Source organism: Pocillopora verrucosa, chromosome 13, assembly GCF_036669915.1.
Source record: "Pocillopora verrucosa isolate sample1 chromosome 13, ASM3666991v2, whole genome shotgun sequence".
NCBI classification, from domain to species: Eukaryota; Metazoa; Cnidaria; class Anthozoa; order Scleractinia; family Pocilloporidae; genus Pocillopora; species Pocillopora verrucosa.
In genome coordinates this window covers 13,907,420-13,923,926 of record NC_089324.1, presented here as the reverse complement: position 1 = coordinate 13,923,926, position 16,507 = coordinate 13,907,420, and the positions used below count along the sequence as shown (strand labels likewise).

General features: G+C 38.4%; 1 protein-coding gene across 1 annotated transcript; it reads left to right on the top strand.

Moving 5' to 3' along the window:
• Positions 1-49: 49 nt before the first annotated feature.
• On the top strand, positions 50-15,369 carry LOC131799828 (tetratricopeptide repeat protein 28). The gene is made up of 7 exons (XM_066160821.1): positions 50-235; positions 2,230-2,320; positions 4,403-4,557; positions 6,181-6,342; positions 8,339-8,416; positions 9,345-9,412; positions 10,311-15,369. Exons 3-7 carry the CDS (start codon positions 4,461-4,463, stop codon positions 13,413-13,415), a joined length of 3,510 nt encoding a protein of 1,169 aa, XP_066016918.1. The 5' UTR covers positions 50-235; positions 2,230-2,320; positions 4,403-4,460; the 3' UTR covers positions 13,416-15,369.
• Positions 15,370-16,507: the final 1,138 nt, after the last annotated feature.

The window sequence follows — 16,507 nt, the reverse complement described above, 5'->3', positions numbered from 1 at the left end:
TAGTTTACAAATCAAACGGGCTTTTCTTTCAATATCAGCGGATGCACTTCCGGCTTCAAGCTTGCAAAGACCTTTCATTTTCCCAACACGCTCTCGCGATTCTTCGTTCAATGACCTAGCTTTCGAGTCTTTCTTGGTACTGGCTTAGTCTTGACTTTCTTTGAATCATTTCTATGTCAGATTGAGGAAGCAAGGTCGTGAAACAGTCAAATTTGCCTTTCATTTCCCGACAGAGGTAAGAACGCATGGTTGTATCAGATTTTTGAATGTAAAGTAAATGCTTTTATTTCGAGTTTCTCAGTCAAGATTTTCTCCTTCAAATGTTCTTAATCTGTCCTCATTTTCTCTGATTTCTGGCAATGAAAGATGTTCGATTCCTGCGGTTAACTGAAGAAGATTCCTATTTTTACTTGATTCTGGCGTGTATTAATAATTAATGTATTGCCGCTTTGTGTTACTCATAAGCTAATTAAGCTGAGCTTGTTTGAAAAAGCCACAAAACTTCGCAGGCAATACCTGGCATTTACTTTGAAAAAAGTAAGTGATTCGGGAGAATAAAAACGAATATCCAAATTATCGATTCTATTTTAGTGCAAGCGCTGATGATAGAAACACTTTCAGTTTCGTTTGATTGTCATGTTTGCACTAGCTTTCGTGTAGGGCTTACATTTGTATTAACTTAATTTGCTCCCGTATTTACGATACTTTTGACCAAGAACGATTAACGTGTCCTGTGTATGTCATGTGTTCATGTTCCTTATTTTATAGTTTGGAAGTAATTTATTCTCTTTGGCTCAAACACTAAATCATGGAGCCACCTACAACCACCTGAAACCACCCACAACCACCTGAAACCACCCACAACCACCTGAAACCACCCACAACCACCTGAAACCACCTACAACTACCTAAAACCACCTACAACCACCTTCAGAAACTTTAACTTCGACTCAGAATTTTGTTTTTGTGTTGTCAGGTGTCAAAGAACTAATGAAGAGATTTAGCCAAGTCTAATAGGGGAGCTCCAAATCTTCTGCGTGTTTTAATAATTTCTGAAAATACTTGAGCCTGCGATCCATTTGAAACATTTACAGCATTAACAATGGTCAGCGTCCGCCCTCCAAATATTACGTGACCTCGATGAGTTGTACAGGTGATACTGATTAGCGGGTACCTTGTTTTGGCAGCTGTCAATTGACCATAAAATGTAAGCTGACGATAACCTGAGCCTTTAAGTTTAAATCAAGGCCAATTAATCTTGGAGTATAAAGGTTCAGACTAACGTCAACTTACATCATCGCACAGAACTGATCGAATTCAAGTAATTTTTGGATGATGACCGCAGACCGCTCAGGTATTTTCAGAATAACTATAAAAAAGCAGAAAATGTCGAGCTTCGCTTTTAGGCTTGGATAAGTCTATATTATTTAAAACATTCTACCGAAATGAGGCAGTTGCCATGGGATCGGGTGAAGGGTGCTGTTTACCTATTCAGAGGTCCACAAAGTAAACAGCTGTGTCTACTCTTCGCGAACATACACTCTCGGAAATGAAATGTTATATGTATGGTTAGGGCCTTTTAGTTCAATAATTGCACTGATAACCCTTAAATGCGTTGATATGATTTCATCAAAAGACAGCAAATGCAACAAAGAAATAAAACTTTACGTGAATAGCGTAGCAACACATTCTTTAATTCATAGATCATAATAAAAAATATGAAAACCGTTAACAAGTGATTAAATATCTTCCTCAACCTAAATAACCCGAGCATGATTGGCATAGAACCGTTGCTTTATTATAAGTTCCATTACATATGTACTCAACTGCTCACAACTTTTGGAAAATAGCAACAGCTCTAGAGGGAAAACTTGATGTTTTCCACATTTATTTCATTTCATGTCAAGATTACGACATTGTGTGGTTACACAAATTGCACAAAACTTACTAACACATCTTTATGGTAATTCAATGTCTTTCTTAAACAAATACCATTCCAAAACTCTCTTTTTCTCTTGCGAACCCCCAAATATTTAGAAGATAAAATTGATAATGCCACGTAACTTGTCCCAATATTATGGGTAATAACATTGTATTTTCTTTTATAAAATGTTTAACTGAAACAGCTTAACGAAATGATTTATAAATAACTTCTTACTGAAAGTGCACACGCGAGTTCCTCCTCCACATGCAATTCCTTGGCCGCTAACACTGCCCTTCCTCTTTCAGGTAGAAATTTAAGGGTGCGTGCGGGAACCGTTATGGCAGAAAAGGTGAATTTCTGGTCATATTAAGAGAGGCATTTGGTTAGAAAATGCAGGTAAAGATTACCGGTATATTTGACTATCTTTCCTGACTTATCAGTGTGTTCCCGCACTCCAACACTTTTGACGGCATCCTTGACTGCTTGATGAAAAGCCACCCTACATTGCTCACAGCGTTTGACATTTTTTGGGCATAGCTCTACATCATCTCTGCTTACAAGCTCGTACTCGTCCTGTCAGGGTTAAGGAACTTCATTGCACCAGTAGCTGCAGTTGTTTTTTCCTCTATCTATGAAGTTATATTAAACGTGATAAATAACAAACCTAAACCTCAGTCTGCGTATTTATCTGTTTTTCTGTAGGAGAAACTAAATTACCCTTGTAGAAATCCCAGGGCAGATTTAATAACAATGCTTATTTTATGGGTAGTAGATCCCAGGACTGTGATTATTCACCTGGGTGACCCCGTGACCCCCACCAAGTTTTATGTTGGTCTTGCAGTTCGCACCATTTCGGGTTCTGGCGAGTGGGCTCTCTTTTTACTCTGTGAAGATGACTTAGGACCAGCAGCCCTGGGTTTCTTATACATGTCATATAATTTCTGTGTGAAGTTACGCAATGCAGATAGGTGTTGAGCGTGCCTTTCTGGGCCCCACCTGTTCCACTTCACTGGATCGACTTGAAACTGGTCGTACCCAGGAGCAAGCCTATACTTTCCCAAATCACGAACAGCCCCCACCAGAAATAGCTTTGTCAAGATCATGGCCGATCTTCTTTATTCCTAACAATTTTGGTTTGGCAATGGCGAGTTCACCAGCGAATCTTCTATTACCCTCTCGACTCTTCTTGAAATGCCAGAAGCTTGGACCTGGGAACTCATGATGCTTGTTGCTCTGGTTGATTGAGGACTCATTCGTGTATGTAGTATCTGTTAACTATAGGCCATCGACAAACTCAAAAGTGGTATCGATTTTCAGAATACTGTTTTCAAGAACGCAGAATCGATGTATGTCATTCAGCATGTTGGGAGACGAGCTGACTGAGATGTATTTTTCTTTTGTGAAGGTAACACTGCTGTTGAGAGGCAGGGTATGCAAACTTGCTATCAGTGTTTCCGCTGCGTTACGCTTCAGTGTGGTCCCGGTTGATGTGATTCTTGTATTTTCTATTCTCAATCATCTTTGGGCCTGGTATTGTCTCGCTGACGGTGGTTGTCTTTTCCTTGATCAAGGTATTGTAAACTTTATCTATGGGCATACCTTCATCCAACAAGTACATCTATGGCTGCAAATGTGCGAGGGTCTTTGCGAAAACATGACGATGTAGTCGGCTTTTTGGCGTGTGATCACATGCACTGGCATGTGGAGAAATGACAGAAACGGGTTTTCAATTGCAAGGTATCATAAACAAAGACTTCCCAAAGCCACTCGGCAACATCACCAAGAGATCCTTACGGAGAATAAAATTACATACGCCATCACTTTGCTCTGCACTTAAATTTTCGACCCCGTCAAAAGTTTCTAGAACCTTTTCAATACTTTCTTGGACTGCTCTCTCAAATCTCAGGTAGTGTTCTTCACTGCGAAGATCGCTTTCATTTTCACGTCTTTATCCGCACTTCAAATATATGACTTTCATATATTCACAGTCGTTTATTCACCACTTCACGGGTTTATTTGGAACCAAGATAATAACCAGCTCTTAATTGGCTTGTTAGCTCAGTAGGTAGAGTGCCGTATTGGTATCGCAGAGATCATGGGTTCAAATCCCGTACAGGCCTGAATTTTTTCCAGGCCTTGTTTTCACTGCTGCTCAGATAGGGTTCATCACTGCGAAGATCGCTTTCATATTCAAGACAAAGATGAGGATGTTTACCCAGTTTATCTCAGTCAATTGCGAATGTAGTTTATAAATCTTGAAAAGTTTTATTACGAGAAGTGAATTGCTGTTCATTTAAAAATAACGATGCTTGTTTTCTTCTGTTCTTTTGCTACTTCTAGTATGCCATTAATATTAAATGGTTATGATTTTGTGTCTATGCATCCCTCTCAATCTCAGAACGGAAAAAATATTTCTTTTGCAACCGGGTAATATATTGAGCCAGTGTTTATTACCATTTGCAACCATCTTTTTTTCAGGCCAGAATAACTTAAAACGTTACAGCAACGTTGTAAGAAAAATCTTCTAATAGTTGCTATGGCTACAAGAAGAAGTCCAATTAAAGTGCCATGTGAAAATGAAGACTTACCTGACAAAGAAAATGCACCAGATTTTGATGAGGACACTTTACGAGGTAAGCTAGGTTCAACTTTGGCTTCAGCTATTAATAGAACTTTTTTCTATTCCACCAGTTTTGAGAATGGAAGCAGATGTGGAGAAGGATATATACACTGTATGACCACTTCGAAGGATATTTGGCCAGTCATGGCTCTCTTCCATGATAACAATATGCTATTCATTGAGCGGATCTGTGAATTTGTTATTTTATTTTCTAAAAGTTCAAAGGAAACTTGTACACAAGGTTATAATAAGTGAAGACATATGACATCCATTTTGTAAGTTTGCATCATAAGTACCATCATCATTGTTATCATCTTCCTATTATAATGCAACAATCACTTGAAAGCCTCAACCCCCCCCCTCCCTTTCCTGCAGGCATTTGACCATATGGTGGGGGAATTGAACCTTGCCTGACTAGTGTTGAGGAAGTTGAACCAGAAGTGTCAAGTCTTTCCATTAGAATACAATAGTGTTATGTCTTTAAATATGGAGGTGTTTAAGGTAAATAGTGCACTTTTGCTGAAAAATTACTCAAGAGTTCAAGAGTTTTTAAGGGTTAGGTTAGGTTTTAAAGCTTGCTCAGTGTGTTGAAAGTCACAGTTGTTTATTTTGCTTTTTAAATAGAATTTGGGTGGGGCATTTGATAATAATTTTTTCCAGGGGGGAGGAAGGGAATTTGAGGAAAGCAATCTCCAAAAGTTCAAATGCGCAGGGGTTCGCTTCAAATTGAGAGATCTTATCATCATCATCACCGTTGTCACCCACATTATCAAGATCACCATAACTATTAATTTCATAAGTAATATTGCTTCTGGTTTTTATAATTACAACGTCTGGATCTTATCTAAATGTATTTAACCCTTTTTACTGCCAAGATCTGATCCATAATTCTTCCTTGTAGCCTCTACACATTTCCTTGTAATCTAGTTAAGAGAATTTAGTGTTAGATCAAGATAACAACTTTAACCTGATAAGTTTGAGTACTCTCATAATCTGTTTGCTGGATGATGAATGGATATTATGTGGAGATGTTTCATGTTAATCACTTATGGGAGTTCAAGGGTTAAAGCACCAGACTCTTTTACACTTATCATTATGTCAACTCTCCCTGATTATCAGGGAGTCTCACAGACACAGAACGAGACTCTAGGTCTCCCATATGGGTCATCAAACCTTCAAGATAAAAGAGGATTTGGGTCAGTTCCTCACAGAAACATAACTTTTGAACTCCAGATTTCCCTCATCCAATGTTATCTGGCTTTTTGTCAATATTAGGGTTCTTATCTTAATTTTCTTGATTGTGCTTAGATTTTTTCAAAGTAGGGATTACACTTTCTTCTAAAACAACAACCACAACAGCAACTGAGTCTGATTGGTTGAGCTTTCAACCAATAAAATGTCTCATAAACTTACTGAGTGGGATTTATTTCGTGAGGGGGGTTGGGGGGGGGGGCTGCAGACGTCATCGAAGGTTTTCAGGGGCTGGTCCAAGTCAGGCAGGTGCAAAAGTGGCAGCTGGCACAAAAGGAAAAATCTGCAGATTTTAAATCTCCAAATCTTTGCAGCTCTGCTTATACACCTATTAACTACAACCACAGACTTTGACAAATTATTTTTTAAATTTTTTTCTTTGCAGCCGCAGCTGATGGTTACAGGAACGAGGGTAATGAGGCCTTCAAGAAAGGAGATTTCATCAGTGCTATTCATTTTTACAGCGAAGGAATTAAAATGAACTGCAATGAGAAAGAACTGAAGGCCAAACTGTACAACAACAGGGCTATTGCACATTTTAAACTTGGTAAGATGATACTAACTGATTTGTGTATTGAAATACTCTTGATATAATGTCCATTAGCAATGTATTACTACCTTCAGCAAGCTCTACCGAGAGTTTTGATACATCTTACTAGAGCGCTAGCAGTAGAGAAGAAATGGAATTTGCGAGTACGATTCAGCCCTCTGTTAAGGAGAACCGTGAGCATTCGACGAGGACTGACTAAGAGGGTTTCTCGCCTGCGGTTTTCAGGTCAAGATTAGAACAAAAAATTCCTGTTACTGAATGTTTAGTTTGCTGCGTTTGTGTTTTGTTTTCTATAGCGAAATCTGTTTCAAGAATGGGAAACTGTGTTCGTTTCTGTTTTGCCATAGCATTTTATTCCTTTGCATTATGTGCGGCGAAGGTTCCCCTCGGTCAGTGCTTTAAGGTTTCGTTGCTGTAGAAAAATTCTCTTTGTAAACCAAAAGCTAACTTTTGACGAAAGAATCAGCTGCATCACAAGGCACGATGATTTTGCATCGAGAATTCATCGGGCAGTTTACTGCAAATTGCCCCTTTCCTCAGAGATTGCAAAGGCAGAAGCTATCGTCGCGATTGTCGAGCCACTCAAACCGAACAGAAAACGAGTGAGCTTTTAGTCTGATTTAAGGTAATCTCAGATAGGGATTTTAATCGAGACAACCTATTTAGTTTAAGGGCAGCTTTGCCTTATGACACATTCCGCTCAAAGAGAATAACTACAGACATCAGTATTATAAATAAATATTTCGCACGCATCGACTTTCACACAGCACGACATCTAATTCAGTAAAATTTCTGTTTTTCTATCTATCTCGTTGCCGTGCAGTTATCACAATGACATTGCTACTGTTGCTACATTTAGTTTCTTGAGGGCAGGGGGGAATGGATGGCTGGTAGGATGGATTTTCGGAAACCTAGGTTAGGAGAATACACGACCCCTCGAGCCTGTGTTTAGGCCAGTATCCGCCAGAGGTTTCGCATTGTTCAAGCAAAAAAATATCGATCAGCTCAGGAAAGGGCTCGAACTTCATTACAAATAATGTATTTCTGTTATCAAAATACGATAGAAATTACAATTGGTAGGATTTTCATGTAGAAAGACAAGGAGTATGAGTACATCTCAAGCAATGAAGAGCTGACCATTCTTCGCTTGTAAAATGTATGCGAAAAGAATTTTGAACAATCGTGTTCAGTGTGGGAACAGACCCCTCAATCAGCATTCTTTTCAGCTAAATTCATTGGTTGTGTTCCCCTGATTTGACTAGTGATATGTGTTCGTAACAGGCGTCTTCGCAGCGGTAGAAAGCATAGAGCCGACGACATTGAAGAGTAAAATCTCCTCGATGTCGACGATCGAAACGCGTCCATTTTGGACATAGAGCTACATCCTTTGGAAAGTAGTGTACAGAAATATCCGGTATATCTGTATTATTCTTGTAGCTAACATCATTTGGCTCTCCGGTCACGCAATACGTTCGTCCTTTCTTCTCGATTCCTCCTTTCCCCACCAAAGTCGCCGCCGTGTTTTCACAGTTTTCTACGTCACGGCTATGTAACATGATCGTTTTGGGTGCGCGCTTGATGGGGATACCTTTTCGCTGCCAAAGCGTACTTTCAATGCCCGAAAAGATGGATAAGGAGAACGCTCTAGGCGCTAGGGTATTTTTTTCTAATTTTAAAACACGGCTATCAACCAGAAAATGCAAAAAACAAATTTCGTGTTATAGGCACTTTAATATGCTTTTTTTTCTCTTTTGAAGCCAAGGGCTGTCAGTACTGTCAGCAGTAGTTTTCTGGAAAGGTGATAATTTTGAATGCATGCCCAAAAGTAAATTCTCCAGAAAACATGCGCCATATCTTGGCCGCTCAAAAATAGCAACAAGTAACCTCTTACCACAGACATCAATGAACATCACAAGCTTTTCTTAAAATTGATGTAAAGGTGGTGGGTTTGCTATATGCGCAGCTAATCAGAGATATTTATTTTAAAAAACAGGAAATCACCAGGATTCACTAAGGGATGCAGAGGCAGCCATTAAGTTAAATCCAACTTTCTTCAAGGCAATTGTGAGAGGTTAGATATATTAACTGTGCTATAATAAAAGTAAAAATGAACTCAACACTCTAAAATTAAGTAAAGTTAAATCTTGTCTCAACTTACTTTGATAAAGAGGTCTACACCACCCTGATGTACATTTGAATCCAGTGCTTGACTGCTGTGCTGTGACTTTACATTATGATGGAAACATTATTTTGAGTTGGATGAAGAACTCAATGCTGAATGCAAAGCAAAATTTTAGCATGAGTATTTGAATTTCCTTCTGCTCAATGAGCGAGGTAGTGGTGTCAGATATGTTTAGTCACTATCTCGCTGTTTTGAAAAGAAGTAAGGACTTAACTTAACTCAAACCGTAAGAAAACTTTCCTCATTCGTCAAGTACAACTCAACTTTAAGTGCTATAAAACATGTAATAATAATGTAATTAGAGACGGCATGAGTAAATCTTTTAGTTTGAGTCACTTCCTAGGAATTAATTATCAACTGATTGAGTAAAACAAATATGTTTACTCAAACTAAAGGGAAACTAGTTTTAATATCAATTAAAATTTTTTATTTTGTATTTTGATTGAAGTTGAAATTCAACCCCAGTGTTAAAAAGATTAACTAAAAAATGTACCATTATGATGATAAAAAATTTTTATAAAATGGGTTTCATTTTTTGGTTTTGGTATTGCATGTCTTATATTCTATCCGTGTATCTCTTAATGATTTTGTGGGAATTGTCAGTCCCAATTTAAGTGTTCTCAGAAGTTTCAATTATCAAAAGCTACTCTTACTGAAAACTAATGAGGCCTGTTTATTCTTTTCCTTTTAGTTTGTTTTTGCTTTGTTTCGTTTTGTTTTTTTCTGGTCTGTAATGATTTAGCTTTCAGTGGTTTCTGTTTCTTTTCTTGGAATCAAGCTACAGTAATTATAAGCTTTTTTGCGTTGTTGCCTACAGGAGCCACTGCCTGTGTTGAACTGAAGAGATTTAAAGAAGCAATCACTTGGTGTGATAAGGGATTAGCTGTATCCTTTGAAGATATCTTTTATTTTTAACCGTAGGTATAGTGGATGTATTCCATAATTTGACTATTTAATGGAGAAAATGTGAAGAAGGGTATTAATTACGATGGGAACTTGTCATCTCATACTTTGAGTGTGTGTGATTAAAAGTTGTGGGAAAAGTTATTACCCCGTGACTTAATAGTGATATACTCCTTTTAGCCATGACTTCGTCATATTAATCATGCCACAACTGGTACATCAGTGTGGTAAAAAGACTAATATTAACCCAGTGTATAAATGGTACATAGATAGATGATCTCTCTGTGACGAGTCAGAAAAAGAAGCTTGGTAATGTTTATATATATTATGTTGATTTTCTCGCCTTTAAATTTTTTCCACTACTCAGAGACGCGGAAACTTTCGTCGTGTTTTTTGAGGACAAAACATAAAAAATGTGTTCTAGACTCATCTCTTCCCTTGCTGTAAAACATTAGTCTGATGTGAAAGCTATATTAATTTAAAATTGAGCAAGTGCTTCCCGGTTTTTGGAAACAAGGGATTATATCTAGATATTTGGCGTTAAAATTTGAGGTTTCACACAGGAGAAAATTTTTGTGATGCGTAGATTTACTTCATAACTGACTTAAAGACTGAACGTTGATTAAACATCTACCTTTCATACGAACTGAAGGCTAAAGGTGACCTTGCTGAAATATAGACCAGTATCTAGTGAGCATAATAGCAAAGTAATTTGCATTTGGAAAGCAGCAATGTTGTATCATAACAAGGTCACCCTTAGCCACACTCCTGTTCAAAGGCTTGAGGACCTTGCACTCAACTATAAAAAGGGACTATTACGTACCAATGTGTTCAGAAAATGTTTTTTTCCCGCATATTTAAACCTTAACGTAAAAAAAAGATCGACAAAAATAATAGGATCTTGTTGTTATTAAGACTTCAGTCTCTCAGGGAAGTGGAAGATGAGTCCGTGGGGGAAAAATATCATCTTAGTCATGGCCATGGTAATACAAGTCCAGGTTATGCCAAGAAAGTCATAGACTTCTGCAATCAGGGAGACAAGTATGGGGAGGGTAACAATTATGGAAATCTAGGCAATGCTTATTGCAGTCTTAGTGATTTAAAAAAAGCCATAGAGTACTGCAACCTGCATCTTAAAATTAGTAAAGAAGTAGGAGACAAGCATGGAGAGGTTAACGCTTATAGCGATCTTGGCAATCCATATTGGAGTCTGGGTGATTGCAAAAAAGCAATAGAGTACTGCAACCTTTTTCTTAAAACAGCACAAAAAGTAGGAGACAAACGTGGGGAGGGTAGTGCTTATAGCAATCTTGGCAATGTTTATAACCATTTGGGCGATTTGAAAAAAGCCATAAAGTACCACAACCTTCATCTTAAAATAGCCAAAGAAGTAGGAGACAAGCCTGGGGAGGGTAAGGCTTATGGCAATCTTGGCAATGCTCATGACGGTCTAGGTGATTTCAAAAAAGCCATAGAGTACCACAACCTAGATCTTAAAATAGCCAAAGAAGTGGGAGATAAGCATGGGGAGGGTAGTGCTTATAGCAATCTTGGGAATGCTTATCGGAGTCTGGGTGATTTCAAAAAAGCTATAGAGTACAACGACCTACATCTCAAAATAGCTAAAGAGGTAGGAGACAAGCATGGGGAGGGTAACGCTTATGGCAATCTTGGCAATGCTTATTGCAGTCTGGGTGATTTCGAAAAGGCCATAGAGTACCTTAACCTATATCTTAAAAAAGCTATAGAAGTAGGAGACAAGCATGGGGAGGGTAACGCTTTTGGCAATCTTGGCAATGCGTATCGGAGTCTGGGGGATTTCAAAAAAGCCATAGAGTACCACAACATACATCTTAAAATAGCTAAGGCAATAGAAGACAAGCATGGAGAGGGTAACGCTTATGGCAGTCTTGGCAATGCTTATGACAGTCTGGGTGATTTCAAAAAAGCCATAGACTACCACAACCTACATCTTGAAATAGTCAAAAAAGTAGGAAACAAGCATGGGGAGGGTAGTGCTTATAGCAATCTTGGCAGTGCTTATAACAATCTGGGTAGTTTAAAAAAAGCCATAGAGTACCACAACCTACATCTCAAAATAGCCAAAGAAGTAGGAGACAGGCATGGGGAGGGTAACGCTTATGGCAATCTTGGCAATGCTTTTGACAGTCTGGGTGATTTCGAAGAAGCCAAAGAGTACCACAACCTACATCTTGAAATAGCTAAAGAAGTTGGAGACAAGCATGGGGAGGGTAGTGCTTATGGCAACCTTGGCAGTGCTTTATACAGGCTGGGTAATTTCAAAAAAGCCGTAGAGTACCACAACCTACATCTTGAAATAGCCAAAGAAGTAGGAGACAAGCATGGGGAGGGTATTGCTTATGGTAATCTTGGCAATGTGTATCAAACTCTGGGAGATCCGATCAAGGCCAAAAATTCATACGAGCTAATGCTCAAAATTGCCAAAGAGGTCGAAGACAAATCCTTGGAGGCAACGGCTTACTATTCATCAGGATGCGTTTTTGAGTTGCTTGGTCGACTGCCAAAAGCCGTTGAATATTACCAAGCTAGCATAACCTTGTACAACTCCTTGAGAGTACTTCTAGAATCTAAAGACGAATGGAAAATTAATTTTCGAAATCAGAATCAAATGGCGTATACGGGTTTGTGGAGAGTTCTCGTAGAACAAGGTAATATAGATGAAGCTTTACTTGCTGCTGAGAAAGGACGAGCTCAAGCTCTGAACGACCTCATGGAATCCAGTTTTTGTGGTGGAACAAGTCAGCACGAGAGAGGCGATGAAGATTTAGCGGTTTTAGAAAACGTTCCATCAAACACTATCTTTCAGGCAGTAGACAGAGATAACGTCAATCTTTGGGTTGTTTCCGAAGGAAGGCAAGTTCATTTAAGACAAAGTAAACTTAAAGGTTCTTTTTCAGAGAATAGGGAAGCCAGTCAGTCCTTTGAGTCGTTCATGCTCGGTGTCTATACGCAACTGGGTGTTCATTCTAATGTGAAATGCGAGAATCGATCTTTGGATGCTTTGAGGGAGAGCCATTCAAAAGTGGATGTGAAAACTAAAAAAAACAACCCTCAAGCTCCCATCGAACAAAACGAATGCTTGTGCACTTTGTATGATACCGTTATGAAGCCAGTGGCTGACCTGCTTCAAGAGGATGAACTACTCATTATTCCTGATGGACCCCTGTGGCTCGCTCCTTACGCTGCATTCAAGGATGGTAATTCTAAATACCTGTGTGAATCGTTCAGAATCCGACTCGCTCCATCATTAACAAGTCTTAGACTCATTGCCGATTACCCAGATGATTATCACGAAAGCAGTGGTGCGTTACTTGTAGGAGATCCGTGGGTAGCCGAGGTTACAAACAGAAAGGGAGAGAAAGTCCTCAAGCAGCTTCCTTGTGCTAAAGAAGAAATAGAAATGATCGGAAAAATTCTGAATATCACGCCAATCACTGGCAGACAGGCCACCAAACGTGAGGTGTTGGAAAGACTCGGATCCGTTTCCTTAGTTCACTTTGCGGCACACGGATGTCTGGAAACTGGCGAAATTGCTCTTACACCTAACCCAGACCGAATATCTACTGTACCTACGGAGAAGGAGGATTACATTTTAACGATTCGAGATGTGTTGAATGTTCAACTTCGCGCCAAACTTGTTGTGCTCAGTTGCTGCCACAGTGGTCGGGGCGAGATCAAGGCTGAAGGTGTGATTGGCATTGCGCGCGCTTTTATGGGGGCTGGTGCTCGATCTGTTGTGGCGTCCCTGTGGGCGATTGATGACGAGGCTACTCTCGAGTTTATGAAATGCTTTTATCAACACCTTGCAGAAGGTAAACCTGCAAGCGAGTCACTGAACCTGGCCATGAAAAGCCTCAGAGAATCAGACGAGTTCTGCGACATCAAATACTGGGCGCCCTTTTTGCTGATTGGAGATGACGTCACTCTCGACTTCATTGCGTAGGTAAAAGAAAATTTGAATGTAAAATCTCCTGCATGAAAAAATTTTTTTCGTCTCAAAAAGAATGAAAAAATGGCGCAGGAACTTGGGAGGTCTAAATGTTTCCCTTTTCTGACAATTTTTGGCAATTTTTTATTACTTTTTATTTTTTTGTTAAATGGAACTTGAGATGTACAACTTTACTTTGCTGAAGAAATAAAAAACAGTATTTCATTTTATTCTGATCAGCGAAATTGTCTTTTTTTCTTACCTTTACAAATTTAAATGCTTCCAGAGAACAAAATGTAACCAGGCTTCAGTTTTGAATGCCTGCAGTAGTTAATGGCGATTACAAGGTTTTCGTTTTCGCCAAAATGACACTGCTCTATTCCTGTATTGCAATCAGTTGTATGGAAAACAATTTGAAAGTTTTTTCTTGTACATAAGCAAGAGCTTTTCCATAAGGTTTTAATTTCGTTTATACTCTAAGCTTTTGATAAGCTAAGAAACAGTTCGTCGTTTACAAAAGTTGGCGGGATTTTAATTTTAGAAATTTGACTTGCAAAATTTGCAGCCATATATATGTTAATTAAACTTGGATGGTTTTCCTGGATCATAAATTACTTTGTTACAAGTTGAGATTATCTTTCCTCAAATTGATAATTATTCACAATTTTTTTCAATCAATTTTAATGCAACCTAATTGTACCAGTGCCAAGATTGCCATTCTAAGTAAACATCAGAGATGACGTTATTTGATTTACTGACCATATATTAGAGACATTAGACCTATTTTTAGGGGTTTAGCCAGCCTCTTGTCCCGTAGGGCCGGCCTACAATTATTTTCCGACCGCTTTACTTTTGTAATATGATTCTTTTCAATGTTGAAACAAAACTTAAAATTTCTAAGGGAACAGGCCTTGAACAAGTCTTAAAGCTGGCTACAACCCTGTTTTTAATCAAATGAGTTTGGTCAATTTTGGTCCGTTTTATGAAACACTTATCTATACGTTTTAAAGAACCACGACAGAGAAGTAAATAATTGTCCATGTAATCTAAACAAGGAAACAGCGAAGCAGAGTTCACTGTAAATGAAGTTGCCATAGCTGTTAGTAACTTTAAATGTGTGTAACAACGTTGTTTTTTTTTTTTGTTTTTAGTAGGAAAATATTTACGCCCATAAATTAGAGAAGCAATTGAAAAAAGCCGTGTAGTCCTCAAAAGGAATTACTTTAGTGAAATGGTTCATAAATAAATGCAAACTAGTCCGTAGTTGAAAAGTTTCAGGGTTCATGGAAACTTTCAATTTTTGAAAATTCCTCGTTGAAATTTTTTTCATTACTTTATATTTACCTTATTATAATTTGAAGATGTCTGATAATATCTTTCTCAGATTTAAGAATTTATGCTTAGGTATTCAGACAACTCTTTGTGATTAGAACCCGTTATTTGATCGAAAGTTTAAGATATACTGTATCACAGCTGTGTTAGAAGAAATTTTTGTAAAATCAATCTTAATTTTGCAGTTTTCGTAACTATCATTGGTATATGCCGGTAGAAAATGCAATAGTTAACCTCACACATGGCTGAGTATGATATAACGTAGGATTTTAGAAACAAGCTGGAACGCTGTTAACTAATTTATAATGTCAAATAATTTCATGCGAAGTATTTTGATGCTATCTTTATTTACAGTTGAAGATAATTGTTCATTTACCTTAGTTTAATTAACTCATGAACTCCCAAGTTCTGAAGACAAATTTTCCCAACTGACAAGAATGTGTTTCTTTGTTGCTTCATTCTTAGAATTCAATGTAACATTACGTTTGTAGCATAAACTTATCCTCGAGTTTTGATTTTCTCTAATTCTTGACACCATTTTTGTAGGTGTATTTATTTTGTGAGGAGAATTTAAACTATAATCAGTCTTGGAAGTAAATGGGTTAATTTTAGTGTCTCTGTTTAGCGCGTATTTTACTTAAAGCCTTGAACAATTTAATGCAGTTTTTATTGTACTTACTTGTTTACTTCTTTGTGTAAGAGAAATAAACAGTGTATAAAATACAAAAACTGCGTTGATTTTTATTGTCTGTCTCCATATTCTAAGGATTCACGTAAGAAGCAGAGAGAACAGATCCTATGGGGACTTCAATACTTGTTTTGTCCCGCACGCGCCAAGTTGATCATCTGTGCAGCTGACAGTGAAGTTACATTCCTTGATTCAAGTCCCCACCCACTTAACAGAAGCGCTTCATTTCTTAGATTGTGTCTCTTCAACTGTCTATCGTTCTCCATATTTTACAAACGATTTTGAACGCCGACGGACGTTTTTATACTGTTACATGTGTGCTCCTTTTTGACATCTTTTCAAATTTGCGCATCGCTTTTTTCTCCTTCCTTCCCTTTTCTATCGTACTTTTCCTTTATCCCATCTTTACGCGCACTTCTTCCATCGTCCTCAACTTTATTCTTCTTCGCGCTTCATTAGACGCAACTATCTCTTTGTCTGTTTTAATCTTTATCCGTCTCAATCCTCGCGCAACGTCAGGCTTCTTTCACCTCATGTACCTCCTTACCCCTCTCCCACCCCTCAGTAGTTGCTATCATGTCTATTTTTTCCACGTTAGAATGGTGTCCTCCTAGCGTCATCTATAGTAAAATCTCAGTTTTCCTTTCGACTGATGTCCAGTCCCCAATGGTCAGGTGCTAATATTTGCTCTCCTCAGTCCTCTCGTTACAGTTGCAGTTGAAAATTGGAAGAGCTCCCTCCATGTCTCGGCGACATAATCGCTGTATTTTATAGGAAACTTTTGAATGTCTGAATTAAGGCTTGTTCTTCGCATACATGGGCAAGTGTTTAGAGTTGTAGCTGAGGAATCCAAGCAATCTTTGCTCGATTGCCTTTCTAGCAGTTGAAGCCATGTACGAGTCTGAGAGAACGCGACGCTGATCCTTGGTCAACCGGCCGAAAATAAAAAAATTGAAAAGGTTACGCTGTTTACAATGCTGTTTAATTCTTGAATCGCATAGCCAGCAGTTTTGTTGAAGGTCTTTTAGCAGCAACATTTCACAACATTCCCGTTGCCGTTGCGATGGTGGTTTTCTTAAACTCCCTA

What these genes read in the sequence shown, in the direction of transcription:
- LOC131799828 (XM_066160821.1), top strand. Translation starts at nt 4,461, where the DNA reads ATGGCTACAAGAAGAAGTCCAATTAAAGTGCCATGTGAAAATGAAGAC. An exon ending in TGATGAGGACACTTTACGAG is followed by an intron (nt 4,558 to 6,180) that starts GTAAGCTAGGTT and finishes TTTTCTTTGCAG; the next exon opens with CCGCAGCTGATGGTTACAGG. An exon ending in CTTCAAGGCAATTGTGAGAG is followed by an intron (nt 8,417 to 9,344) that starts GTTAGATATATT and finishes TGTTGCCTACAG; the next exon opens with GAGCCACTGCCTGTGTTGAA.